Consider the following 27,681-nt stretch of genomic DNA (forward strand, 5'->3'; position numbering starts at 1 on the left):
AAATGCTTAGGTGCTAAACCCATACTTTTTGAAGTACACAAAGCACCACAGTCTTTCAGAGGTATATATGTACCTGTAACACTTAGGAAAATTCTGTAGAGCTCCTGTCTGTATCTTTAGATCCCTAATTGGCCTTTAAAGCTCCTGAGTACCTTCTGAAACAACTGGATGAGATGGCAGAAAGCAGATATTTCCTAGTATCTTCATGATGTCCACAAAATCATTCTAGATTCAAAAAATGAACTGGAAAAAAACCCAAAAGTCCCCATGACTGCTACATAGATGAATATTATACCTATTGAAATGCAGGAAGAGAAGGGTAAGAAAACTGATCTCAGCTGGTTTGATTTCTTTAATGCATTTTTTTATGATTTCTCCTTGCATTAGAATCAAGTATGAAACACCATAGGCTTATATGAAAGCAATAATCTACATAAACTGCTAAAATAACAAGAAACTGATGAAAAACAACCACCAAAACTACAACAGGACTAGGAAGTTAGAGAGAAAACCCCTTAAACCTTACATGAAAGAAACAGTTACCACACTTTATACACCTGCAGCACTCTCTCAGTTCTTTAAATTTTCATTTCAGAATGCAGTTTTCAAGACATGGCCTACCTTCTACTGCAGCTCATGTGGCATAGCAGCTGGGTCTGTCAGGATTTTCCATTAACACCAATTGCCAATCATTCCAATACATATGTTCACCTGTGAGGTAAATTACCTTGCTGTAGAAGTCAAGGTTTAGAAGTCAAGGGAGAGTGGGGTGTCATAGATGTCTTTAATGATTGCAGAAAGCTTCAGGGAACAACCTGGTTGAAGAGGAAACACAGAGAAGGTTGCACCTTGTCACAGTGTGTGCCATATTTTCTCCCTCACAACTCTGCTAAGAGAGGGTGAAATCCCTCTTGTTCTTTTTTCTGGCTTATCAGGAAAGTCTTGAAAGTAGCTTTATGTTTTGCAAGTGGAGGGATTTCAAATCTTGCCCTGACGAGCAGCATAATGATAGGTCCCGATAGAGACCTTCACACATTCTAAACCCAATTGTTGCTTAAGAAGCATACAGTATTTGTGCCATTTTTCCTTCTGAAATATGCACAGCAGAAAATGTGCACTTATTTCAGACACTGCTCAGCAGCATAGTGACAAAGCAATTAGTAGAATACACAGTTCTCATAAAGGTAATTAACTCAGCTCAAATGTACAGAAAGAGTTGAGTTTTAAGCCTGTTAAATACGTATTGCACAGTAGGATATGATTTGAGACTTAGCTCCTTCCACCATTGTGGTTTGTAGAGGGTAAGAGAAGAGCATTTTCTGTGCTAGTTTGGTAAGTTGTTACGACTCACAGACACAATCTGTCCTGAAATATAAACACACCTGTTAAATATACTCTCAAATTTTTACTCAGGAAATACAGCTTGCTCCAAATACCTTGTGGTAGTTTCAGGCTATGCCTTTAAAATTTTACACAGATCTTGAACAGAAAGTAGTAAAATGTAAATAAATCACTCTTGGGTGTGAAAAGGAAAATAATGATAGTTCTAAACAATCCCATTGGAAAGATAACAGACTTAAGCTAGTAATGTAACCAATTTCTCTCTCTTCTCTCTTCTTTGGACTGGGAGATACTAATTGGCTTTAATGACCTTGGCTGCATTGCTTTTATTGTGACTGGTATTAACTTCTTAGCTCTGTCTCTTGTCCCTTTTATGTGCAAGGGGGCAAGGGGGAGGCAGGGAGGGAGAAGCTAGTAGCTTCACCTGGTCCTTGGCCAGGGGTGTTCTTGTGCTCTTTATTAAGTAATACCTGTACATATTGTATATACTGTACCTTTTGTACATACTCATTGCATTTCATTGTAGATTGTAGTTTTGCTTGTAAATACAGCTTTCATTCACTTCCAACCGAGCTGGTCTGGCAAATTTAATGTTGGGGGAGGGGGGAGGGAATTTTCAACCCACCACATACCTACTGTGTGTTTCAGAGACTTCTGCTGAACACTGCTTATCGTATTTCCCACCCTTCTACACACTGATATCTGATCAGACCTTCTGCTCCATGTCTGCATTCTCTAACCACAAGATAGCCTTAAACAAGTTTCTAACAGACAGACTTTGTTCTTGTTTCTTGACCCAGCAAGAAACTGGGAAGAAACCTCCAGAACATCAAATTTTCATACTCATTTTAAAAATGGTTTTATAGCAGAGTATCAAACTATTCATTTTATGGTGTAGGGATGTCATCCTTTGTACTGGAAAGGCCTTTCTAGACAGAAGAAATTTAAGGCAGACTCCCATTATTTCCTGCTTACTATGCATCACTTACCATTAGTGCATTATGATACCAACAAAAGACAAGCAAAGCCTATCACTGAGCAAAGAAATAAAAGGCCATAACATTTTTATAGGAACATTACAAACTTATTTAAGCTGCTTTATTATTTGTACATAATTAAATATCATATTAAAAGAAATCATAACCTCCCCTCCCAAATAGCTCCTCTAGCAGCAATTACATTCATCTCGTACCAGAAACATTTGAATAATGTCCCTGAAAGGGCTTGAGAATAAACCCACCAGATGGGATAGATGAGATATCTTGGGCTTTTGCATGAATTATTTCAATCCATCATAATTTGGAAGACTCATAGCTGCTGTAATTCTGGAAAGCTTAATTTGATTTCCATTTATAAAGTAGGGCTTTGATGGATGCTATAAACCAAAGGATAACCATCTAGCTACTCTATCTTTGCATTTTTGTTGACAGCAGAGAACTGAGGGCTCTGACTCATGACCTGAAGCAGTTTAAACCAATATGCCAGATGTGACAACTGAGAAACCAACACACAGTAGTCCTGCAGTAGCAAGGCCATCTGAAATGAATCCTCTGCAAATAACACCAATAACATTTCAGGCTGCTACAACACATACTGCTTATGAATCAAAGGCCTAAATGGTTTTCAGCCCACACTAATATATTGAATCATTTAAGCCCAAAATAATTGCATGCACACACCAAATCAGTAGAGACCCTGAAAATTAATTTCCTGATCACACTAGCATTGTCTTAAATAATTTAAAATTTAGTGCTATCTCCTTATTAATTTACTTAGAGGTCAGTTTCTGACTCAAACCTTAAAGGGAAACAAGTTTGAACACTGAGAAGCTGAGTGGTGATGTTATATGTTTCACACTAAGTCACATTCAGCCATGGAAATTTCTCTTTAGATTAGGACCTACCAGCCACACATGCCAAGAGAATAAAAATTTGGCTGAAAGTTAAAATATAACAAATTATATTTCCCTAATGTAAAGGATCCTTGGCAGCTACACATGCAACACAAAGAATTCATTTGTTGCCAGTGAATATAAAATACTACTATTTTAATGCCTCTTCACTCCAGAATGTCAAGAATGTCCTTATTCTTGGCGTTCTGCCAGCAGGAGATCTGGCAAAGGACTCCAACGGGCTCTTTTTAATCCAAGCCTCTCTGCTGCAAAGATCTCCCACAGAAATATATTTATAAATCACAATGTATCTCTGCTCAGAAAATAATGCTAGACCTTTATGACTCTGCCTCTTAGATACTCCCAGTTTTCTTCTGTCGTTGCAAAACACACACAACTGATTTAGGTTCATTTGGATTCGAGGTGAAGAAATGCTCCTTACATTAAGGACTCAGACTCTGACTGGCTTCAGTAGCTCTCAGTCCTGTATGCTCATAAGTCACTATCCCAGGGAAAGGGCTGTCATGTTCCTGCCTCTGCTTTTGAATAGAATAGAATAGAATAGAATAGAATAGAATAGAATTAACCAGGTTGGAAAAGACCTTCGAGATCATCAAGTCCAACCTATCGCCCAACACCATCTAATCAACCAAACCATGACACCAAGCGCCCCATCTAGTCTGTTAAACACCTCCTTTACTGTTCACCAGCCAGCTTTGTTTCTTTCTTGCTATTCAAGTCTCTGTGATATCTTCTCTGATATCTTTCTAATACAATCCCTCTGATTTTTTTTTTTTTCTTAGGGTTTTTGTTTGGTTTTTAAATATAATTTCTCATTGTGGTGGTTTGTCCCTGGTGAGAGGCCAAATGCCCACCAAAGTTTTTCTATCACTCCCCTTCTTAGATGGACAGGGGAGATGGGAAAATATAACCAAAGGCCTGTAATAAGATAGAAGCAATTTTAATAATGTGAAGCAAAAGCAAACAAAGATGTTATTCTCTACTTTCCATCAAGACAGACAATGTTTTGGTCACTCCTGGGAAGCAGGGCTTCAATACGTGTAGTGGCTTCTCCAGAGGACAGGCACCATCCATGAATGGCCTCACACCTTCTTCTTTTACTTAGCTTATATACCTGAGCTTATGCCATATCGCATGGAATACTCCTTTGCTCAGTTTTGGTCAGCTGGCCTGGCTGTGTCCCCTCCCAAGGTCTTGCCCATCCCTCAGCATACTCTTAGGATGAGGAATGCTGGAAAAGCACAGGCTTGGTGCCTGGTTCAGCAGTAGCCAAAACACTGGTGTGTTACCAACACCCAGCTACAGCACTGCAAAACACAGCACTAGAAAGATGCTCTCGGGAGAATTAACTCCAGCTCAGCCAAACCAAATACACTCATGCACTGCTGTCTTAACTTCTGCCAATCAGAAATGTCCAAACAGCAGATTTATGGTTTCAATCTTGAATTCAAAGAACTCACATCAAAGGTAAGTATGCTGCTACCAACTTAATTTGCATCTCAAACCTAAACTCTTAGCAAAGAGAAGAAAAGTACAATCCCTGAGCCAAGAAGCAAATAAACCCTAACATATGGCACGGTAAGGATACCCATAAAAGTCTAAACTGATACAACAAGACATAAAAGTGATCTTCTGCACTAAATCAGGGTAATTGTACAAACGCTTGTTAAATTGGTACTCCATCTCCTAACATTCTCCATGACGTCAAGCATAGAACGGCTTACCTTTAAACTGAAGCCTTAACAGGTGGCTCCCTCTGCTGCTGCGAGAATGTCAGTGCTGGTATTTCGTTCCAGAAACTGCTTTAAAGTGTTTTGCGTCCTTCAAAACCATTACACATAGTATTTGAGGACTGAAACGCTCATAGTTTGTATTAATCTTCACCACTGTTTTTGAAAAGGGAGGGTGTGTGTTTCTATACCAAAATACACACATGGCAGCTTTTTAGTTTTTTTCTGATAGCCTCTGAATAATATTTTGCTCAGCAAAATTTTCTCTTATGATTACTCAGTACTTCCAATATTACATACTCATCCAACAGCTAGGGAGAAAAATGCTACATGACTTCACATTTGAATCACAGACACCAAAAGTTGATTTGTCATACACAGCTGCAGAGTTTCAGTAGTACAATGGAATCACACACTACACAGGACTGCATATACACACACACAAAAGTACTTATTTAAAATCCATTTGTTTTAAAAAAAAATCATCAGCTGTCTATGCCTTTTACTGGAGCACTGCAGTATCTCCCCTGTATGCATAGAGTTATACACCAACAGATATGTACAAAATTCAACACAGAGTAGCAGTCAGGGGCAAAATTACTTTGAACAGGATTAGTTGGACTGCTTTAAGACCTTTGGGTTTACATTCTGTGGTAAAAGAGACAAACTGAACACAATCAGAGGCACACCTAGTTTTGCAAACAGACCCCTTCAAATGCTGGCATACCCTACACATAATTGATACCACTTTCCTCAGTAGATTAGGTAGTCTTTGGATCTGCAAAGTGTTCACTATTTTAAACTGTGTTTGTGAAAACAACAGGTCTTTAACAAGAATTATAGCAGAGTAGCAACCTTCCTAACAAAGCAGAGACATCCAGAATGTAAATCAGGCCCAGATCTAAAAATAGCATTGGATGCAACTACAAGAAAATACCAGCAAGAAAGGCATTCATATCCAACAGTCTGCAAGCTTGTAAACCAGAAGGAAACAATCAGTGTTAGAAAGACATTGTATAATTCAGTGGTTTGCATGGAACTTTCTCAGGCACTCTTTTTGCTGTTGCAAAAAGCAGTTCAGAAATGCTCTTCCAAACCACAAACAACCCTAATATGGCACTGAAAGAGAAAGAGAAAATAGCAGCAGTAGCACTGAATACTAGGACTCATTTGTAGCTTTGCCTGTTTGCAACCAGAATAAAATTATTTACATTACATAATGACTGCTGTCAAACCTAGAGAAAAAAAAACAACCTTTCCACATTAAACCATTGAATTTATCACAAAAATCTTGTATTCATCTTCACACCAAGAATCTGTGTTCAAAGCCTGAGGACTTCATTCTGGAGACAGACATTCTATAAAATGTTAAAGGGAGGGAGAGGGGAAGGCTACACAAGTCATAACCCTATTATTTTCCACTCAAAATACTTCTTCTAGTTGTGGGGTTTTTTTCAGCAACTAAAGGTTGAATGGCATGAAGCATACTTCAGGAACAGATTCTAGGGAAGGAAATAAAAAATACAACATAAATGCATATACACACAAGTAAAGAAAGCACATACTTAAAGTCCATCTGTACATCATCACACCAGCACCTAAAAAATTAGTATGTACACAACTAGGATACAAGTTTTTACAGAAGCATGTTCACACATGTCACACGATCCAGGCAGTTTAAGGAAGCCTATAGGTAATATCAGACTGAGTGCAAAGAGAACATGCCATTTTCCTTTAAAACCAAAAATGAACAAACACAGCCCAAAAATCATACTGGAGTTATGTCTTTGCTTGATTAAATAATTGTATCACTTTCAAGTGATTTATGTATTCTTGATTAAGTCTAAGCATGAATATTTATTTTGGCATAAGAACAAAATACTTAACATTTTTCAGGCATAGTGCAATCCTTCAGGACAAGAAAAACAACCCCCAAAACCCTCTGCCATCAGCTGTGGTTAACAATTATGTGAACAGAAACCTCGCTATATACTGAGGTAAAAAGACTGATTCCCATCCCCTCTGCTACAGTATGTACATCATTAAATCAGAGCCCTAGCAGGAAACGTATTTGATTGTTTCTTTTGGCAATTATTTAAGAACAGAAGTACAGTTCTGACCTCTCTGACACCCCTCAATTTGTATGTAGGCCCTTCAGCAAACCTGCAGTTTGCCATCTTGGTTTAACACTGACATGACTGTATTTAGTCATGCCTAGTAATGCAGGTGGAGCAGTGACATTAAAGCTCACGTAAAACTTATACCTGAACCCAGGTAAGCATTTTGCTGTTACCATGTTCTGCTACTGAGCAGAGGCTTAAACTTGTGCTCCCCCAACCCTATTGCTTCCCCACCAGCCACTCTCCCCTCAGTGTCTCATATTCATTTGCTCTCAACCTGCCTGCTTCAGTGGCAAAATCAGGCCAAGGCACAAAAGGTGCTGGCCAGGCTACCACAGAAGCTCACAACGAACTTCCCTTCAGCACTGTGCCAATCACCCCCCAGTCTTCACGTTTCCTCAAGCCCCTTTTCCCTCCCTCCCTGCCACAGCTCACCTGAGGATGCATGTCCCCAGAAGCCTCATTTTCCACAGCTGCAGGGCTGTTGTAGTGCTGGCTGCGGGCTGGATGATGCTGGAGCACATTGAGAATAATCTTCATGTCTGCCCTGGACTTCTGCATAACCAGGATAGATGTTGTGGTGGGGTGAGATAGGATTTAAGGAGCTCATTGCTGCAGTGAGTCTTAGGAGCCATTCGGTGTGCCATGTTGAGCAATTTTAGGCAACTTGGTTTGTTCTTATGCCTCAGTCTTTGTTTAAAAAATGGGAATGATTATGGTGGCCATCTCTGTGGAATGTTTTGATTGACAAGAAAAAAAATACTCATCAAATACACTCCTTGGCAATTCTGTAGTTCCTCCTCTAGAAGCACTTTCCCCCCCTATGTTTTCCACTCATTAAAGTCTTAGCATTGTCTCAGATCTATCTACAGAAAGAATGGGAATTATGTAGTAATATTCACACTACAAAACAAACCCCTCTGCATGCTCATTCTCTGTGATAAACAAAAGATGATTTACAATTATGTTGTTAGATTATCCTTAATTAATTAGCATTTTTTCACAGACAAAAAGAACACCTGGGCACTTGCCATAACCCAGCAGGTTACATGCTGCCAATAAGCACTTTCTTGGCCTCAGCAAACTTGTGAGTGGACCTCTGTAACACCCCTCTGTGACTTTGTGGAAAAAACCTGTTCAGTTCTGTGAAAGTCTCTTCTTAGAAATTTTTACCTACTCATATCCAGGTTTTCACCTGAACTTCTTTTCAATGAAGAACAACAGCTTTCCCACATATCACAGTATTCTGGTAATTTTCCCTTTTTTTTTTTGGTACTAATTAGCCTTAGGAAATAGCATTTTGCAATAATACAGTGCATTACTACAGCATATTCCATATTTTTGAACGCCTAGGTTCAGTCAACTGTCTTCCAAGATGATAGGAAAGGTGCCTGGAACACACAAGGTCACTGGTAGGAAAAGCAAGCCCAAATACCACACCATAAGACACACGGGGAGACAATATGGACACTTCATGGCATTAGCTCAGGTCCAGCAGGAATGACAAGTTAGGCTCATAATCAGTGCAGAACTTGCTTGCAAAACCATGCCACTCACAGTATGCATCATTTGCCAGCTCAGAACTGAAGTGTGAGCTGTCTGGGACCAGGAGCAATTGCAGGAAGCAGACTAGGGTAACTCCAAGATCATTGCTTAAAGCTGAATTTTGCTGGACCCAAACCAAGAAATCCTGAGTACCTTGGGTATCTGAACTGCACTGCTTGCTATACACAAGGATCACAGCAGAACTAATCCACAGTTAGACATTACTAACCATGGACACCACTACTTGAATGCACTCAGGTGATAATATAGTATCTTATTGTCTTACTGTGGAGGTAGAAGATGATACAAGATTTTGTGTTGGGGTTTTTTTATGTTGTTTGTTTTCTTTCCTTTCCTATCGCTGGATCTTGGCACTTTGTTACTACCACAGGTAAATCCAGGGCTGTTCTGTTCAGGTAAGAGCAGTTTTATCTACCTGGAAATAGGAGTATCTTATCCTAGACAACAGGGAGGTTCTGAGCAAGGTCAAAGAAATATTCCTTCATCTTCCTATTTCAGTGTAAATACCAAGAAACTGAAAGCTGTGTTAGCAATATATACAATCTCACAGAAAATTATTCTGGGGATCAGGAACATTCTGGCTCTATTCGGACTTAGACTTGACCTTTTCATCTGCTCATTCAACACTGAGCACTTTGTACAATTGGTGAGAGAGAATCACAGATCAACTTTGTTGCATAAAAGAGTGTATCTTCTTTGCTATTAAAAAACAATCAAAATTGTTCTGTCAGATGCAAGAAAGCTTTCGTGGTTGTTTCATGCAGTGCTAGTTTTGTTGTGCACTGAGAGGCTGCTTGTCAATTTTATGACCAGCCACGCTTACAGTGAATAGGCTAACAGGAGACTAAAAACAAACAAAAAACTTGAGTGACATTGATGGTTTTGCTCTAAGCACAGTCAAGATGCCACCAAGGTTGTTCCTTCCATATGGCATAGTATTGCAACAGCTCCACCCATTTCCCTCAAGGAAAACTTCAGCCCATACTGGTTATGTTGGTAACATTTTGTTACATGACAGTAAGGACATTTTCCCCCTTAACAGGGATTCAGTGTTTCGAACACAAAGCTGAAGGGGCAATATTAAAACAAACAAAAAACAAACCAAAATGAAACACAAAAAAACCCAGGCAAAGAACCTTAGGCCTCACTTGAAATCATTTTATGTGAATTGTGATAGCTTGATTTTATGTCCAGCAATAAGTTTCTGCCATCAAAATAAGTTGCCAAGTCTGACCTCTATTTGAGAGAAAGTTCAGGATTACAGCTAGGCTTCCTCTGTCATGCAGAAGTAATTTGCTCAACACTTCATGCTATATTCCTCTTAAAGAGGAAGAGCTTGTTTAGAAATGAAAAAGCTGATCCAAAGTTCCCGTGCCTTATTCTGATGTAGAACTAAGAACTGTTGAATTCACCACCACTGTTCTCCTTGGGACCCTACCCCTGTTAAGGAAAAGCCCTTTAGTAGTCATAATTTATTCTCCACCATCAGTGACAACAGGCTTCAGGAACCTGCCTAAGTTTTTATGGGGACAACTTGGTGATAACATAGAACTAAGTAGGTAAGTGCAGCTGGCCACACCACCACCTAATGAATTGCACACTCATTCATACAGAGAAAAAAATGAATTGGATTTGTCTGTTTGTGTGTAGAAACAAACTCTTTTGTCATCCTTAATTGTATTTTTTGAGGTGCTGTAATAACAGTTCCTAATGTTTTTCTTTTGTTCTTGCTACAATCATCTGTCAGTTTACTCCTATTAAGGGAAGAATAAAATTTTGCCTTCCAACTTCACAATACACACGAAAGGGCCAGGCAAGACACCAGACTTTGAACACTGATTTCCTCAGTGTATTTCATCTCTTTTGCATTTAAGGAAAGAGTGATTTCAGAACTCTAGGAACTGAAAAGGAAGCCACTACGCTTATTCTTTGGTGTAAGACTCACTGCCTTAGAAATTCAGACATTGTAGTGTCTGTAGCTCACATTTTCTGTACAGCCTGATTTGATTTTACTAATGTAAAGAGAACCAGAAGATGTTTAAAAGGTGTAACAGGCTTAAGCATGTAGAGAGACACAGATACACAGTAATCTTCACTTTGCCCCTGGTCTTGAAAGTGCTACTACTGGTCAGCTTTTGTAAATCATGTTCCTTTTTTGATACAATGCTTTTGGGATAGATCCCAGAAGAGATTTGAAGGGGTGGAACTGACTTTACTGAGGTGTATAAGCTTGGCACCAGACAGCATGCCATTTCCACATAAATAACATCACATTCCATTAGAAGTTTATCACAGCATTCACATTTTTAACAGGCTAGACAAACAAGTAACAGTGCAGACTGCTAAGGATACTAAAATTATTCTATAAGTGTACTGACAATCAAAGGAATTTCCAACTTAAAACTCAGTGTAGGCATCTATCACAGATGGATAGGATTTTACCACAGGTCTTTTAAAGCATGACAAATATTTTCTATTAAGGTGTTGGGAATTTACACTACTGAAACTTCCCTTCTCCTAACTATTCTACCATAGTATCTCTCATCCCTGATAAATAAGCAAATGTATTTTCTTGGTTTTCACTGCACAGGCACTCAGATTTTATGCATTCATACAAGCTTCTTAACTACCCACAATACTAGAAGGCTGCTTAGTATCTGTAAGTTATTCATATAATATACAATTTTCTCCCTAAAACTCTTACTATTATTGTTATTCATCTTGCATTTAATCTTCTTTATACAGGAATGATGTACTTTAAGTAAGAATGAGCATTTCAGAATACATCAGAAACTTTACTGTTGACCGTAACAAACCAACAGAAACACAGCGCCACCGTGTGGCAGTACTGCAACAATACACGGGACAGCTCCCACAGCGACTTTCAAACCACTCTCAGTAAAACCTTTAGGAGCCTAGCCTGTTTTAAAAGTCCAGGATGCAGGCTAAAAAAAAAAAAAAGCAGATTCACATATAAACTACGCAGAATTCTTTAGATCTGAAAATCTTCAAAGGGTCTGTTTTATTTCCATGGAGAAATAAAGTCCATAAGTGAAGGAGGTACTAGTAAAACAGGTCTCCTAAGAATCTCTCTACTGTAGATAACAAATACCAACAATAGATAGCTGACAGATCATGGCTTATGTTATAGTATGTTACATGTGTATCTGGAGAATACATCTGAGGCTGAAGGAGTCACTTTTAAGAGACAAGGAGTTTTTTAAAAGTGCTAGCATACTATTTAAAGTGGTAACAGTTCCTTAGAACTGCTATTGCAATTCAAGTGAAACAAAAGACTTGTATGGGGTTTGTTTTTTTTTTTTTCATAGAAAAATATTACTACAAATCTGTAGTAGCAGCAGTTTTTAATTAACCAAACCCTGGCATCTATTAGCAACAGAACATACAGAAAAAAAATATCTTTGTTTATACAAATAAAATTAGGTTTTGAATATTCACAAAGTAATGCAGAGCAAAATTTTCTTCACATTGATATTCAAAGTTAGTCTGATGAGTGGTAGTATAAAAACCCTTCATAATGTTCAGTCAAGCACCATGGCAGAAAGTGCATTAAGATCTCTCATGAATGGATGATCAGCTAGTATTTGATCAATCTTCTGTCTTTGCTCATAGTCAGGAAAAATTTTTATCAAGGCTTCTCTTAGTTGTACTGTTTCTGAGGCAGATCTCTGTGGTGGAACTGCTAGACAAGAGTTTATGTTTGTTTCCACTGGAAGCCATGTTGATGCATGATCACCATACACTCTGTTTTGAGGCTGTCGACTGCTACTGGTTGGATTGGGGCCTGGTTTGAAGAAAGGTGTCTCAGAAGAATACTGTCCACTGCTCTGAAAAACATTCTGGGCTGAATGAAAACCTCTAGGGAACAAAATAAAGATTTTGATTAAAGGAGATGCTACTTGTTTCTATACAAACACAGAAAAATGCATTTAACTCCTATACTTCACCACTGCTCAGCTAATAATTAGTGATTGGAATCAAATGATAAGTAGCTTTTCAAAGTGAAACAGAACAGAAGGTCTAACAGTTTTCAATTTGAACCTGGCACAACTTCTCTAGGACTCACTCCAATATACTGCAAGTACTTCACTCGACAGAACATAGTAACAGTCAAAGCTTATTTTATGTAAGTATTACCGAGTTAAATGGATACAGAAGGTATTTTGAAGACATGTACACTGATTCAGAATCTGTGAAAGTACTGACAGACCAAAGGGGCTTCCAGGTGCTCCACCAGACTTCCTCATAATTTATTTTTGCTCATGACTGTGAGCTGTCTAGAGCAGGGGCAATGAAGTTTTTCAGCAGTTTCAAAATATGAATATTCTTCCTTCACTGAGATTTCATTTCAGACTTCAAAGTTGTTGCTACTCTAAGCTACTAGCACTACAAAACGGAGGGCCAAGTCTACTTCAGGTGGCACCAGGTAACACAGAAATGTCAGCAGGAACTCATGTTAAGAGTCTAGCTTCCTAGCACCCAGAGAAACAGTATCTAAATTACAGAGCTCTATTTTATAAGCATTTAGGTTCTGAGGTTTTGTGTTACTGAATTTAGAAAGGCTCTCTAATTGCTTGAGATTCTTCAAGTTTCTGATCTTATTCCTGGTGCCATTTCTGCATCATTTACCTCAAGTAGAACACTCTCAGAGAAGGAACAGAATTAATTATTCTCACTGGTACCTCTTCTCCACACATCCTCCAAACCCAAACCCTAGTTCCAGATTCAAGTTTACAGACAGGAAACCAAGCACTTTCAGAGTCTTCTCAAGAGTCTCTTTCCATTTCTACAATCACAGTCACCTCTCAGGACATAGTGTTTTCACTTCAGTTTTCTTGGACACAGGCTGTTAAAACAGTCTTCAAAATGACGTCTCATAATAGTTTTGCATTAGAGCTTGAAGCCTTTCTTAGCATTTTCTACTGCCGTTCTAGAACTGACCTTGTTTTTTTCATGTCAACATTACATGTTCGTTTTCAAATCAACCTGTGACCTACTGGTACATACATGTCAAGTGTTCTTCAGTTTTTAGCAACATCTAAGATTCCTGCTTACTCTTTGTATTGATCCTTCAATATAGTTTGCTTTTTCCATTCCTGGTTTTTAATTACCCCACTTGTTTCTAAGAGCTCTCAATACTCCTTACTGTTAGTATTTCTATTTCCTAAAATGGTGAAAGAAGAGTAAAGAGCAGCTTATTTTCTTGTGCAAAAGAGCAACCTCATTCTCAGGTCTTGACAGTTAATGTTTTAAAAAATGTCACTGTAATTAACTGGATACCAGGCTACCACATACCCAAACCACAAGCAGAGTTGTGTGATATTAACACAGTTTGGACCACCTTTGTATGAAAGCCACCATAATCAAATCTCAAACAAAGTTTGTGTCTTACATATCTTACTTCTGAGAGAGATCTGGATTAGAAGCAAATTACTGCACCCTTCTTGCTGAATTTTACTGTACCTTTACTAGATAGATAGTTCAAGTGAAGCAGGAAAAGAGTTAGTGTCAAGCGTGAAATCCTAACTTTCTCAAAAGTGCAAAGAGGGCTTGTACCTGTAACCGCCTTCATTGCGAAGGAAGTCATCTAATCTAGGTCCGTTTCTTCCCAAGGGATCATCGGGAACCATAAATATGTCACCAGCAAAAGTGTACTGCAGCAATCTACAAGAGAGTCAGTTCAATATTATTTACTAACAATGTATTACACCATCACTGCTTTCACCTCTGTAGCACAGGACAAGTTGCCTTTCAGCAGACATTTCACACCACACCGGGAGCCAATGAAATTCAACCAGCGATCCATTTTAGCCACAACCAACATTCACTGGCAAAATAATTTTACAGGAGCTCAAGTGAATGGTTGCCATTACACTGCAAAACACTGAAGTGGCTGGGTTGGGGGTTTTTTTGACAATAAGAGTTGGATGACTACAAATTTATGCAAAGAGACCAGAGGGGAACTTTCTAGGTGATTACAGAAGACAAACTCTAAATCGTTGTAAGGACCTTCAACTGCATAGCTAAAGTGTGTATGTTATCAGAAAGCCAAACAACTAGCAAACATAAGCACTAGCTGTTAATAGTTAAGACACAAAGGCTTTTTTCTGGAATCATTTTTGGACAGGGGGAAATTTGCATTGAAGGAAAACAATTGAACTAAATTTTGTCTGTGAGGAGGAAATTTGGTATAGTGGAATTTCCCCAGAAGTAAAACTATTAGCAGATGTTAACACAAGCTCTCAGAAAACCACAGTCTCTAAATGATATGGTAAATATCCTTGCTCAAGTTCTGTAGAACAAAACCTGACTGGGATAGAATTTACTCAAGAAAATGTAAATCCCACATGATTAGCCAACATCAATTACATGTTCTACGAACTATGTTGTGAGAAGCCAGTTTCCAATTATTTCTTTAATTATACCTACATGAACTCCAGTCACTGCAGGTATGTCAGAATATATCAGGGATCCTCTGAGGGATTAGTGGGAAATTTGGGCAACAGAAGACTATACACTAATAGTAAAGTGACCTGATTTAACTGAACAGGGCAAAACCAAAAAAAAAAAAAAGGCCAAATGAGCCAAAACCCCACATGAGATGCACAAGAAAACCTGTAATTTACAGAGAATCCACAAATGGAAGCAAGGTCAAGTTGAAGCATCTAAACACAAAGGACAATCAACAATTGCAGGTTGGCTAGAAGAGTTTGTTGCATGTGTTTATTTTGTTTAGGTATGCCAATTTGTACTACAGTAAAGAGTGGTTGATTCTGAAACCTTGAACGTGATACTTCACGTCTGCATCAGCTATGATATCCCCTTGAAGAAATGCAAAACAAGAAAGCCTGTGAGAATGAACCACCAAGCATGTACTCTTAACAGGATCTAACACTGAGCTTCAGAAGTGACATAGTTTGACTACTACATCAACTGACAGAAGAACATTAGAGAATATATGAATAATAGGGATGTTAGACATGAATCAAAGTGGTGACACGCGGACAGTACTTGGTTGGGCTCTACCAGAATAGCATGACAGATTAATCAAAATAAAAAATCCCATACAGGGGTAGAGTGCTAGAGTGCCTATGACTGTAAGGACAGCCATCCTTTTCAGCTTTCACAGAAATTGAGTAATTACCTTTTTTGAATAATATCTCTCCAGGCAAGTGATTCTGACACAAATTCTCTGAAGTTATCATTAGTCACAATAACACCTCCAGTTTTATCAGCAAGATGTAGCAAAAACCTGTAAAATTTATTTCAAAGACCATTAAGAGAGTCTGCTTTGCTGGAAATTGTCCAGATTCCAAAGATCTACAAAAGCAAGAGTAATCAACTTGAATGACAACAAGCACTTTGATTACCAGGAAATTACTGTGGTTTAGCTCATCGTATAACTTTACACAGTGTTTTAGGTAGCAGACATTTATTTAGTGCAGCATAGTCTTCATGGGAGGTTTGTGTTTTGTTGTTCTTTTTTGTTTGGTTGGTTTTGGGGTTTTGTGTGTATGAAAGCTAAATCCTCTAAACCTCAAGGGATTGTCAGATTCAAAACGTTTGTGAATGGTTTGCTTTACCAAAGAGTACAGCATTTATTATGCATGCTAACACAAACTTGTTCCTATATACTTTCTTGCTTAGCCTTACTGTCCATATTCTGCAAGGTAAGCCTTATGCAAGTTAGTTGTTTGCTGTCAACATTTGCTAAGAAGGATACTACCATTTTGTTGCTAAATTATGACAAAAATATTGATTTATTAAGAAAATCCCATGTTTGTTTGTTTTTCTTATGTTTGTTATTAGCTGCTGGTTATTTTTCAATTGTGTTTGGCTTTGGGATTTTTTGGTTTGCTGGTGGTTTTGGGTGTGTTGTTTTTTTTCTCCTACCCGACTGAAAACAAGCTCTGCCATTGAAAACTATGTTAGCAATGAGATAATGGATGATGCTCTCTTAAAGAAAAGCACACACTTCTGATGAAATTACAAATAAGTTACTGTGGAAATGAGTATTGTGGTAATCTCAACAGTAAGTACTACACATACATAGCATTTGAGATGAAACGCTGGGTGTACCTAATGTGTAAACAACTCCAACTTGGCTTCCTTGTACTTTTTTTTTTTTGGCTGCATTAAGAGATCAGAGTTGCAACATTTTAACAAGGAAGCTAACTGCACTCTACTTAATATATCTTTTGCATATTAGTTTTGCAACATGCACAAAAATAGGCATGCCCATGATGCAAAGGCTAGTTAATGTTGCAGTCAGAAAAATAAAGTATCAATATTTATTAGCCGGAAGGAAAAAACTGAAATCCAGCTAATTGCAGCTAGCTGCAAAACTATTTTAAAGCTACATACTACTCATCCATGCAGAACTAGGACAGCAAGCTATAGAAAAAAAAAAATTAAACATGCACTTTTAACTGTCTCACAAATGGTAAAAATTAACAATAGCAACGTAAACACTAGGAACCCCCGGAGTGGGGGGTTGGATGCATAGCTCTCTGTCTAGACAGACTGAAGAATCAGCAAACAACTGCTCATGAAGTACCAAGCTTTTGCAACCATAAATGCAATGTTTAAAAAGGCTTTAAAACTATGTGTATTCCACACCTGTCATCATGAGCAGCAATTCTTGCTCCTAAAACCATCCTTGCAGGAGTTAAAGACAGTATTCCAACATCTTGGAGCTGTGTTAGGAAATCCTGCTCTGTTAAAACATAAAACAAGTGTTCTTAAAAGCAAATTTTTTTTCTGGGCTATTTATAGATTTGATAATTATTCTGAGACATAATTAGCAGAGAAGATGGGGTATTTTTGTACCTATTAATTACAGAAATGACATGTTGATAGCTAAAGGATTGATAAATACTGTAAAGATGGGGAGGAAGAAGTTGAAACTGCAAATTAAAATGCAAGCAAAACCCAAACAAAATGCCTTCACTTCAGGCACTCTGGTTAACCTAAACAGCATTTCAGAGTGTCTCACACTCTATGTGGAAACCCATTTACAGATGCTGAGCAGTCAAACTGCTCATGCTCAAGGTTTTATGAAGTATTCCTTCTTCACACACTCCTCACAAAGTAGCCACAGAAATAGTTACATTGCAGTTTAATAAAAACCCCGTGATGTTACTCTTTCCCTCACCTGTAATGTAAGGATCACGTCTTGTTCTCCACTGTGGAACAAATACAGTAATATTCCTGTGGCCACGTTTCCAAAAGTAGTCAACAGCTATTGCAATTCCTCGACAGGAGAAGAACTTCCGAAGACCATGACTAGGGTGAAAGACAGACAAGGGAGATTAACATCACATTTTACTACTGTGAAGAGAAAGAAACTAAACAAAACATTGCAGTGAAGCTTGAAGTTACACATACAGCTTCACCAAATTAAAAGGTAAATGGATGTTACAGATGAGGAATATCATAAATAGAAACAAATCGATAGCAAACGAAAAAGAAGTATCACACTGCAACTCTATAGCTCAGTCTCCTTTCAGTCTTGTGGGCACAGCAATAATGAGTATATGAACTGGGGTTCAAGCCAATGGTGATGGCTTCTGAAATCTAGTGAGCATAGTTGGAAAGGAACATAATTGACTATTGTGGTAGCTCCAAATACAGTCTCACTCAAAATTACATCACCTTTGGCTCATCTGGTTCCCCCTCACTTCAACTATCTGAGCTACCATGTCCAAGCAAAATAATGAAACTTCTTTAAAGAAAGATTTTAAACCCCTTGTATTTTAATGGCAATTTTTTCCCACTAAAATAGAACTGCTGTTCATTACGTGCTTGTGCAGTTCAGTGACTTTTCAGAAAATTCACTAATTGACTAATTACACAGAGTTGATGACCTAGTGAGCTCTTTCCCTATCTGAATTGCCCCAATGATCCCATACGCCCCTTTAAGTCATGTCAGAAGTCTTCCTTCAGCAATTAAGTAACTAGATTCTGGGTACTGTTAACACTAAATCCAGTTTTCATTCTGAAGCTTTATTCTTCACAGTACTACAGAGTAGAGGCTACACTTAGACAAAATAGAGATCAGAAATAGAGACAAAATAGAGTCAGAAAAGACACGCTGATCCAGATAGCAAGAACAGGCAAAGCATTTTGTACAAAGCAGTACATATTCTGTATTTTGAGTTAGATGTTATGTCTTCTGGGTGTGCTTCTCACAACAGTAAGTCATAAGGGACAAGGTGTACTGGGGAAATCAATTTATAAGGACGATTGCCATCTTCAAATAATGATCACTTGAGAGGAAAGGTTACACATTAAGTTACACATTAACTTCTCTTTATGAGAAGGTATGTTAGAAGTTCCTTAGATTTAGCAGCCTTCCAATATTTGAAGGGGACCTACAAGATAGCTGGAGGGGGACTTCTTATGAAGACATGTAGCAATAAGGGCTTCAAACTGGAAGAAGCTAAATTTAGATTTGACATTAGGAAGAAATTCTTAACCATGAGGGTGGTGAGGCACCAGAACAGGTTGCCTAGACAAATTGTGGAGGCCTCAACTTTGAAGTATTCAAAACTAGGTTGGATAGAGCCTTGAGCAACCTGGTCTACTTTGAGGTATTCCTACCCTTGGTACAGGTGCTGCCATCTTTAAGGTCCCTTCCCATCCAACCCATTCTAAGATGATTCAGTGATGATTTACTTTTGATGCCTCTTTTATGCTAGCTATAGAGACTAAATGCAAACATTTCTGAATTACTACATTACATTGCATTTGAAGCTCATCTTTAAAAACATGTTTTGTTCTGAAAGGGGAAAAATACTGATCTAGCCGGAACAAGTGCAAATACATGTGGCAAAAGCATCAGTAGAAACAGTTCTCCATGAACTATGCACCTAGAAATTTCATGATAACATCTGGTAGTTTATGTAAGTTATGACCAAACACCACAATATCAGAAAGCAAGCATAAGGCTAGGGCTGTACATAACAGGAAGAAGTTAAAATTGATTCCCCAATTTGCTAAACTAATACTAACATTACTATTAGTGCTTGTCAAGAAAGCATTTGTCATTGCTCTCTTCCATACTCCAAAACTACAAAAAAGCCCCACAGCGAACACTGACAAAACCTTTTGGCATGTGTGCCAGCCAAAATGACTTAGTATACAAAGAAAAAATCCAGGTTGCTTCCCAAGTTGCTACAGAAGAGCAATCAATGAAAGGATAGTTTTGATGAGACAAATATTGAAATGAACCAAGTGAATAAAAAAAAAAAAAAATTTAAATATATGGGTTCTGCTTTTTGCTGCTCTAGATAAAGAAACTTAAATTGCCAGAAAATAATACTATAAATTAGTAAGGAATCCAAATATGTTTACAGTAACAGAAAACTCTTACATCATAGTCACTGAAAGGGATTTCTTACCTTCTCAGTACTAACTGTGCCCATTTCATTGGGCTTGTTTGCATAGTGCCTTGTCAGCCAAGCTATTAGAATTATCCAACAGCCCTGTTATTGTCTACTACTGTTTGCATAGTTTCTTTCAAGTATCAGAAGGAATAAAAGAAAATGAGGTGTGCATACGCATGGTGCCCTGTCTTCCGAGTTTTATGGAGGGGAGTATTTTTGTTGCTTGCCTAGATTCACGAAAACCAACAGGACACAAGTGCTGTGATTCATACTGTTAAAGAACAAATAGGTCACTACTGTGTAAGAACTTCCACTTGAAAATTACTAATAAAGAAGTGAAAGACTTGATTCTTAAATTGATGGTAACTCAACTTCTTTGTTAGAGGTGTGAAAAGCAAAACAAGAAAAACAAGTTTCACGCATGAAATTGTTTGCAGAGCAGAGATCTCTGAAATTACTTCTGACTGAAGTGTTACATTGAGCTGGAGCACTGATAGTTCAAAGAGGATTGCTTTGAAATGGCACAAGCTGTAACCTAAAGCTTAATGAACTAAGGCAGAACTCTTTCTAAAAGAGACACAAAAAGAATGTCCATGTAACTTCCACACAACTCTGATACAATGTAGCTGAGCCAACACTATCACTAATGGTAAAGAAGATTGTGTGCTTAGCGATATGAATTAGAGTGGCTGTTATGATCAAAGGAAAAGGAACTATAATTCAAGGAAATGAAGAAGGAGACCATTCTATTCTAGATGCAGGCAGCAGCAGACACATGAGTTCCAGGTGCAGGTGGAACAAAAAGATTATGAAACCATGTAGTCAGGTAAAGTCACCCACATCAAAACTTCACTAATGGAAGAGGACAAGTAATGCTTGATGGGACAAAAGACACACACTTGCCACAGGAACAGCCTATGTAATAGATTGTGAGGCTTTAAAAAGTGCAGGGAAACAACTCTCAGGAGGCACCCAGCTCAAGTTGATCCCGCTGGTATTCTGCTTCAGCAAACCTAGGATTAGGACTGCACTTCTTGAGGAAAAAAAAGAAAGAGTCTTAAAAAGCTTTACAGAAAACATTTTCCAGAGTATTGCAATTACCAAGCAATTTTAAGTCAAACCCAAGGATTTTCCTTATTCTATTTTAACCAGTTATTCCATTTGTTCAATTTCAGACAATGTGATTTTTTTCAAGCCAGAAGTAAATTCCACGAGCATTGTTTCTTGATAGAATATCCCAGAAACCACGCTGTTGTAACTGGATTTGTGTACTGAAGTAAGCGTCACATAGTGACACCTGCTAAAAACTTACACACAGTACCTCAAGAAAGAATAACTTCAAAAAAGGCACTCACCGTGACTAAATGGAAAATAACAACTATCAGAATTGCTATGTGTTGGAAATAAAAATGACTTCTGTCAACCTCACCCAATTCTTCGTTATCAAGCTTTACCATAACTTAGGAATATAGCCATTACCAGTGGCTGAAAAAACATGCCGTGTACACAGACTATTGGTTACCGAAAAGCTAGCTAGCAAACGCGTGCCACAGTCATTATTTCAAAGTTCACTGAACTTTTAACATGGAGATAGCCAAAAAGAACAGTACTTACGAAATTGCAACATTGCTTCCATCGATAATGATGTGTTTTAAATATGGATTCCCAGGTTCATTTTTCAACTCCAGTTTGTATGGCTTTTTCAGAGAATCCAAAAATCTTTGAACTCCAGTAACTGAAGGATCACGATGACTTTTGTGTGGCCCCACATTCTTGCTATCAGGATTTGAAGGACTTATCTTTGAAGAGAATACCTGGTCTGCAACAGGATTTTCAGTATTTGACGTTTGGGAAAGATGTTGGTTGAGAGATCTCACTTGAGAAGAGCTGCAGTGTCCCAGCTGGTCCTCAAAACCAGGACAACTATTTTGTACAGTTGAGGGCCTTGTGGATTTGTGCTGAACTGCAGTTTTAGTATTAGTTGAGATACACACATCAGAGCTCCCTCTGGCCACAAAATCAGTATCTTTTGGAGCTCCAGCTTGCATAGAAACAATGGTTATGTCACCATCAGTTTCTGTATCACCTGACCTTGCACTGTGATTCTTACAAGGGCAGTTAGTGTCTTTTTGTTTATAGCATACAGCTGATTTTTTTCCAGAAGGAGAAGCAGATTTGCATACCAACATTTTATCTTCTGTATCAGCTTGCATGCTTGATGAAGCTCTATTACACTCATTTTTTACCTCTTTTGAAGCACAACTAGATTGAAGTGGACTTTTTTGTAGAGAAATACCTTTGTCTCCTAGCATTTGTGAATTATTTGCACTACTGCCTAAATCAGGATTGACAGTTCCAGGTTTTTGAGACGACTGCTCATGTTCTTTTTGAATTTTTAAATGTTCCTTTTCAATTTCTTCTAGCAATATTAATGGTTCCACAGATTGTCCTAGGATACCAATAACTTTTTCTACAATACTTTGGGAATATCCCATTGTTCTGAAAAAGTTAACAAGAATCTTATATTCCATTTCTTCACTGATATCATCACCTGAATCACTGCAGCTATCCGAAACCAAATCAATAACTGCATCACTGTTTGAAGGATTACAGCATGAAGCAGATTTCGCTTCCTGATTATTTTCCAAAGAAAACTGCTTTTTAGAGAGCCTTTCCTCCTCATCAGAAGACCTTCTTTTACAAGATTGCCTTTCTTTAGACACCACTGCCTCTATCGCAGGCAAACTTATGGGAACAAACCTTGTTTCAGAAGCATCAGAAAACACAGTGTCCATTTGCTTTGTAAGCTCAGTTACAGGTGTCCCAGCATTGCTTCTTGCTTCACCAGCTGCTTTTCCATCTCTCTTTGTAGTGATTGCTTTGGAGGCTTTATTTTTTGAAAACTCAGTTGGGCTTTCAGAGCCTGTAAGATCTATGGTATTGCTCTCCGCTTCACAACATTCAGTTTGTGTGAGAGCTAGCAGCTCTCTTTTTAGCGAGCTAGGCAAAATCAGTAAATCCATTGTATATTTATCTGCATGTGCTTCCACAAATTGTCTGAAATGCCTTTTAATCTCTGATTCGTTGTCATTTAACAAGCTTTCGTTGTTCTCAAAAAGCTTCACAAACTGCTGAATGTGACTTTGAGCCATAACAACAGCTTCTGCACCCCCCTTAATACTAAGCAACCCTATTTCCATCACTGTTATATCAGCACAGGTATCCTGAATAAGACTGTTGAGAAACAGGCTCTGTGCCCCAACAAAGATGCAGTGCATGTCCTTTGGGTAGTATTCCTTTTCTTCTAGTTCAGGTTCACAGAGTCCCTTAACGTACTCCTAGAAGAAATAAAAGACACCAGAGTGAATATTGATGAAAAACTAAATATATTAAGGCTAGCTTTGGTAAGGTCAGTAAGGGACAAGTACATGAAAAAACAAAGCAGCATAGGACAGAAATATATAGAAAGTACACACTGTTAGTAGACTGGGTAATAATTAGCAATGCAGGTATCAGAAATTATTCTTAAACAGATTTCACAGAAGGCTAACTTTCTTTTATATCCTATTGGTTCTGAATAAATTTACTTGAAACTGATAGTAGAGGAATATTTAAGGTGTGTCTTCAAACACTTTAGAAGTCAAGTCAAAAGAGATTTATTTTCCCATTCCTGTTCTTTGGTCAAAGAGAAAATCCACTTCATGAACAAATGCCTTGCCCTAGGGAATTTTACCTAGTCCACAAAATTGAATTTCTAAACATTATTTCTATAGAAAATTTCCAGATGCCCAACACAGCAGCAGATACCCTATATTCTAAAACTGTTATTATGCATTTTTCTTCTACACTTGTAAAAGAGTCATGAATCAAGGACATCAATTTGTAAAAAAGATCAGAGTTCTGAAGTTTGTCAACACAGTACACCATTTCTTCTTTCAGATAACACTACTTTTCCCCCAACTGTTTCCCTCTGTGCTTCAAATTCTGTCATGTTGTGACACCAGTTTTTTAACTGTAGTCCTTGCATTTGCAGATTACCAAGTAGATAATAAAATTTGGTGTGTGTTTACTCTTGGAAATTAAACTTCTAAATGGAACTGGTAATGAATGAGATAACACCACTTCCTATCATCTCTTGAGTTGCATCATCACAGGTATCAAGGTAGGCTGCTTCAAGACCGTATCAGCACAAACTGCTTCTGAAACAAAATCCACAGGATTACTTTTCATGCTTCAGTCATCACAGGACTGCTTTTGTAGTGCAGCAAGACAATAATATAATTAGAAGAAAAGATATGCAAAATCTGAGAACTTTGTTTCTAATAAATACTGAAAAACAAACACATCATGTATGACTAATGAATTAAAGCACAAACTGTTGTCACCAATCTTTTAAAGGGAGCAACTAAAGATGAACAATTGTTTGTATTACCTAGTCAGTTATCCTTCCAGATAGTCTGGAAGCAGCTCTACACATAAGAGAAGTTAAGTCTCCCATAACCTTTAAAGTATTTGCAGTAGAAAAGATTCTGTATGCAGGAATCAGAAAACAGAAAATGTGTGCTGTTTGATTCAGGCTTTAATCTTCTGGGGGAAATGAAGGTGCACTGCAGCTGCTTGCAGAAGAATCTCTGTTTATGCTACCTGTAAAGCCTTCTGGAGTCTCTGTGGCAAATTATACAAGCAAATTGGAGCAAATTTCAGAACCAAATAATAAATAAAAAACTCCAGCTCAACACTCATAAATATTTTATTAGTCTTATGTTTTGCATAGTTAAGGAATCGAGTTTTTCAAAGTGGACTGCCATGTTCAGGAGCCTGACTCCTGCTAAAAGGACTACATGCCTCAAACTGTATGATGATTACATTGTAACCCGAGGTGTGGAACACAGCAACGACCCTGCAGGCCAGGCCTGCTTATTAAGGAAGTTAACTATAGGAAAAGGTAAGTTCTGTGAAGGAGGGTGTCTCTTCCTGAGTTAATTTCTTACCATGTGCACTCCACATTCCAAGTGTATAAAAAGGGTAATAGTATATTGATTGGTGTGAATCCATCACGGAAGACCTTGCTGGATCCACATCCATCACCGAAGAACTACCTCAAGATCTGCCTTGGTGTCGAGACACCAATCAGAAACAAAGGGTGGTGATACCTCTCTTTTCCCTCTCCTTTCTACAATTTTATCCTTAGGGGACAAGAGACCAAAAGCTTTCACATGATCCTCCTTGAGTCAAACAAATTTAACCAATCAGCATGTTGATGTTTGTTCACCTCAATTTACTCCCTGGGAATTCTGAAATCTGGCACAAAGCCTCAGCGGTGCCCAAGGCAGCTTGGCAATCGGGGCGTGGCACCACGACTGTGAATTAGTCACAAAGTACTTGCTACGGGTCCCCACTAAAGTAGATGTGTATTTAAACAGATGCAAATGCCACAAACCGAGAGTTTGGGTTTGAAAGCTACCTTCAGCCTAGCTAGCGCTCACACTACCATTCCCATCACGTGATTCTAACAGCTATAGCTGCCAGGCCCACTGTGAGTAACACCAGCTTCACCAGTACTGCCAACCCTCCCAGGCTGGCTGTACAGATTTAACAAAACAATTTTGTGAAGTTACTTCAGAGCAACTAGCATCACACTCAGCAAAATGAACAGCCGGGGCAGCTCTTTCCTTCAACGTGTTAGGGTAAAAAAAAAAAGGCAGCGATTTGCACGAGCAAAACCATTGGTGAAGCAGTTTGGGCCTGCCGACTTTTACTCAAACGGAGTATTAGTTGTTAAGTTACTAGTGAGAGCTTTGCTAATAAGCTTCCAAATGCTCCAGAATAAGTTAAGTCTGTAAAGCAAAGGTGAAACCTGAAAATATCCAACCCACTCCGACAAACTTCTTGACTTCGAGTAAAAAAGAGGAGAACAATATATTTTAATCGCGATTCGAAGTACAACTTAGCTATTCTCATCGTTGTTAAAACCCCTGACGCAGCTACAGACAGCAGGAAGGTTTAACAACGTGGTGACCCTAACGTGCCCTGCAAAACCGATGAACTTTGCACTTCTCAACCGAATAGTTTCGTTTTCTTCTCTAGGCTTTTGTCAATACAACCGGAGACACCCTGTTACCTGGAACACAACTATTTGCCAGGGCAGGGCCGTTTTTGTTTCCTCGTGAAGCATTTTCCTACTCCTTCTTCCTTTTACCCCCTCGTAGCAGCCCCGAGCCGCGCCCTGGGCTAGAGGAGCCGTTCCTTACACAAGCACAGATGTAGTCTCTGCCTGGGTGACCAAACCCCCCACAACACCCCTGGTCCCCCATACCTTGGCACTGCGCACAGCCTTCCCACAGCCCTTCAGCTGCACCCAGATCCTGGAGGGGGCGGGAGGCGCAATTACTGGCCGCCAGTCCCCCTGAGCCTCCAGAACGGCCAGCCGCACCTCGAACAAGCCCTCGATGCGGTCCCGACTCCCCTCCAGGAGACGACTCTTTTCCGCAGGAACGGTGAACTCATCCACCGCCGGCTCGGAGCCGCGGGCTGCCCAGCAAGCCGCCATCAGCACCGGCCGCGCCGCCCCGCGCTGCGGGCTCCCATCCCGCGGGGCCCCAGGACAACAACACGGGGAATCCCCAAACTCCCTCCACACCACCCGCCAACGTCATCAGCTCGCGACGACAACGGCGCCGCGACCTCGCGCAGGAGGCGGGGAGTGCTCTCCACAGCCGTGCCGTCAGCGGCCCGCGACGACGGCGTCACCACCTTACGCCAGAAGGCGGGGTGCGGTCTCGGCCGCTGTGGCGCCATCTTTAGCGAGGGCAGTCGAAGTTCTCCTGCCAGGGCCAGGCTTTTTTGAGGGAGGGGCAGCTTAAGGCAGACGTTGGCGAGGTGCTTGGGGCTGCCTCTCTGGTTTTCCTTCCCCCTCGTCCCTTTCCTCTTCCCTCTGGCTCCAGTCTCATCGGCGGGCGCTTGTTGGCGTATTTCAGGTGCCCTGCTCTGAGGCGGCTGCCCACCGCGTGCCACCTCCGAGCGTTAGCGCCGGGCACAGTTGGCATAGTACAGTCTCCCCTGCCTGGCAGCCAGGAGGAGCCCGCTGCATGGGAGGGAAACCATCCTCTCGCGATTTCACGGCCTGGAAGTTTTGTTTTAAGGTACAAGGCAAGCCATGTTTTGGTACCGTCGTCTTGGACTTTTTTTTTCTTTTTTTTTTTAGTTTAATTCCTCGCGGTCACAGGGGACTGAAGTGTAGACCCACTGCCAGGTCTGATAGCTTGGCAAACGAAGACACTTTTAAAGTGGTGTTTTTTGGTGGTGGTTTGTTTGTTTGTTTGTTTGTTTTTGTTTTTTTTTTAATTATTATTATTTTTTTTAACCCCAGTATTTTGAAATGTGAAGTATAAGATGAATTCCTAAAAAGTAGCTCTGGGACTACACTTAGCTTTTAAATGCCTGGAGTTAGCAATACTGAGCAACTGTTGTTCGAAGGAATAAGCATCTTTGTTCTGTCTTCTCACATCCTAGACTCGGGAAAATATCTTTGAAGTTCGCCCTAGACTATTGGGCTCATAAAATCATAGAATGCCTTTGGTTGAAAAAAAAACCACATTTAGGAG

General features: G+C 39.3%; 1 protein-coding gene across 1 annotated transcript; it reads right to left on the minus strand.

Annotated features, from left to right (window-relative positions):
* Window positions 1-12,017: 12,017 nt before the first annotated feature.
* Window positions 12,018-26,716, minus strand: N4BP1 (NEDD4 binding protein 1). The gene is made up of 7 exons (XM_054170153.1): window positions 26,394-26,716; window positions 21,692-23,415; window positions 17,845-17,975; window positions 17,310-17,406; window positions 15,835-15,942; window positions 14,247-14,354; window positions 12,018-12,548 (listed from the first exon to the last, which is right to left on the minus strand). The coding sequence occupies exons 1-7, from the start codon at window positions 26,625-26,627 to the stop codon at window positions 12,212-12,214; spliced, it is 2,739 nt and encodes a 912-aa protein (XP_054026128.1). The 5' UTR covers window positions 26,628-26,716; the 3' UTR covers window positions 12,018-12,211.
* Window positions 26,717-27,681: the final 965 nt, after the last annotated feature.

This window comes from Dryobates pubescens, chromosome 19 (assembly GCF_014839835.1).
Source record: "Dryobates pubescens isolate bDryPub1 chromosome 19, bDryPub1.pri, whole genome shotgun sequence".
Taxonomy (NCBI): Eukaryota; Metazoa; Chordata; class Aves; order Piciformes; family Picidae; genus Dryobates; species Dryobates pubescens.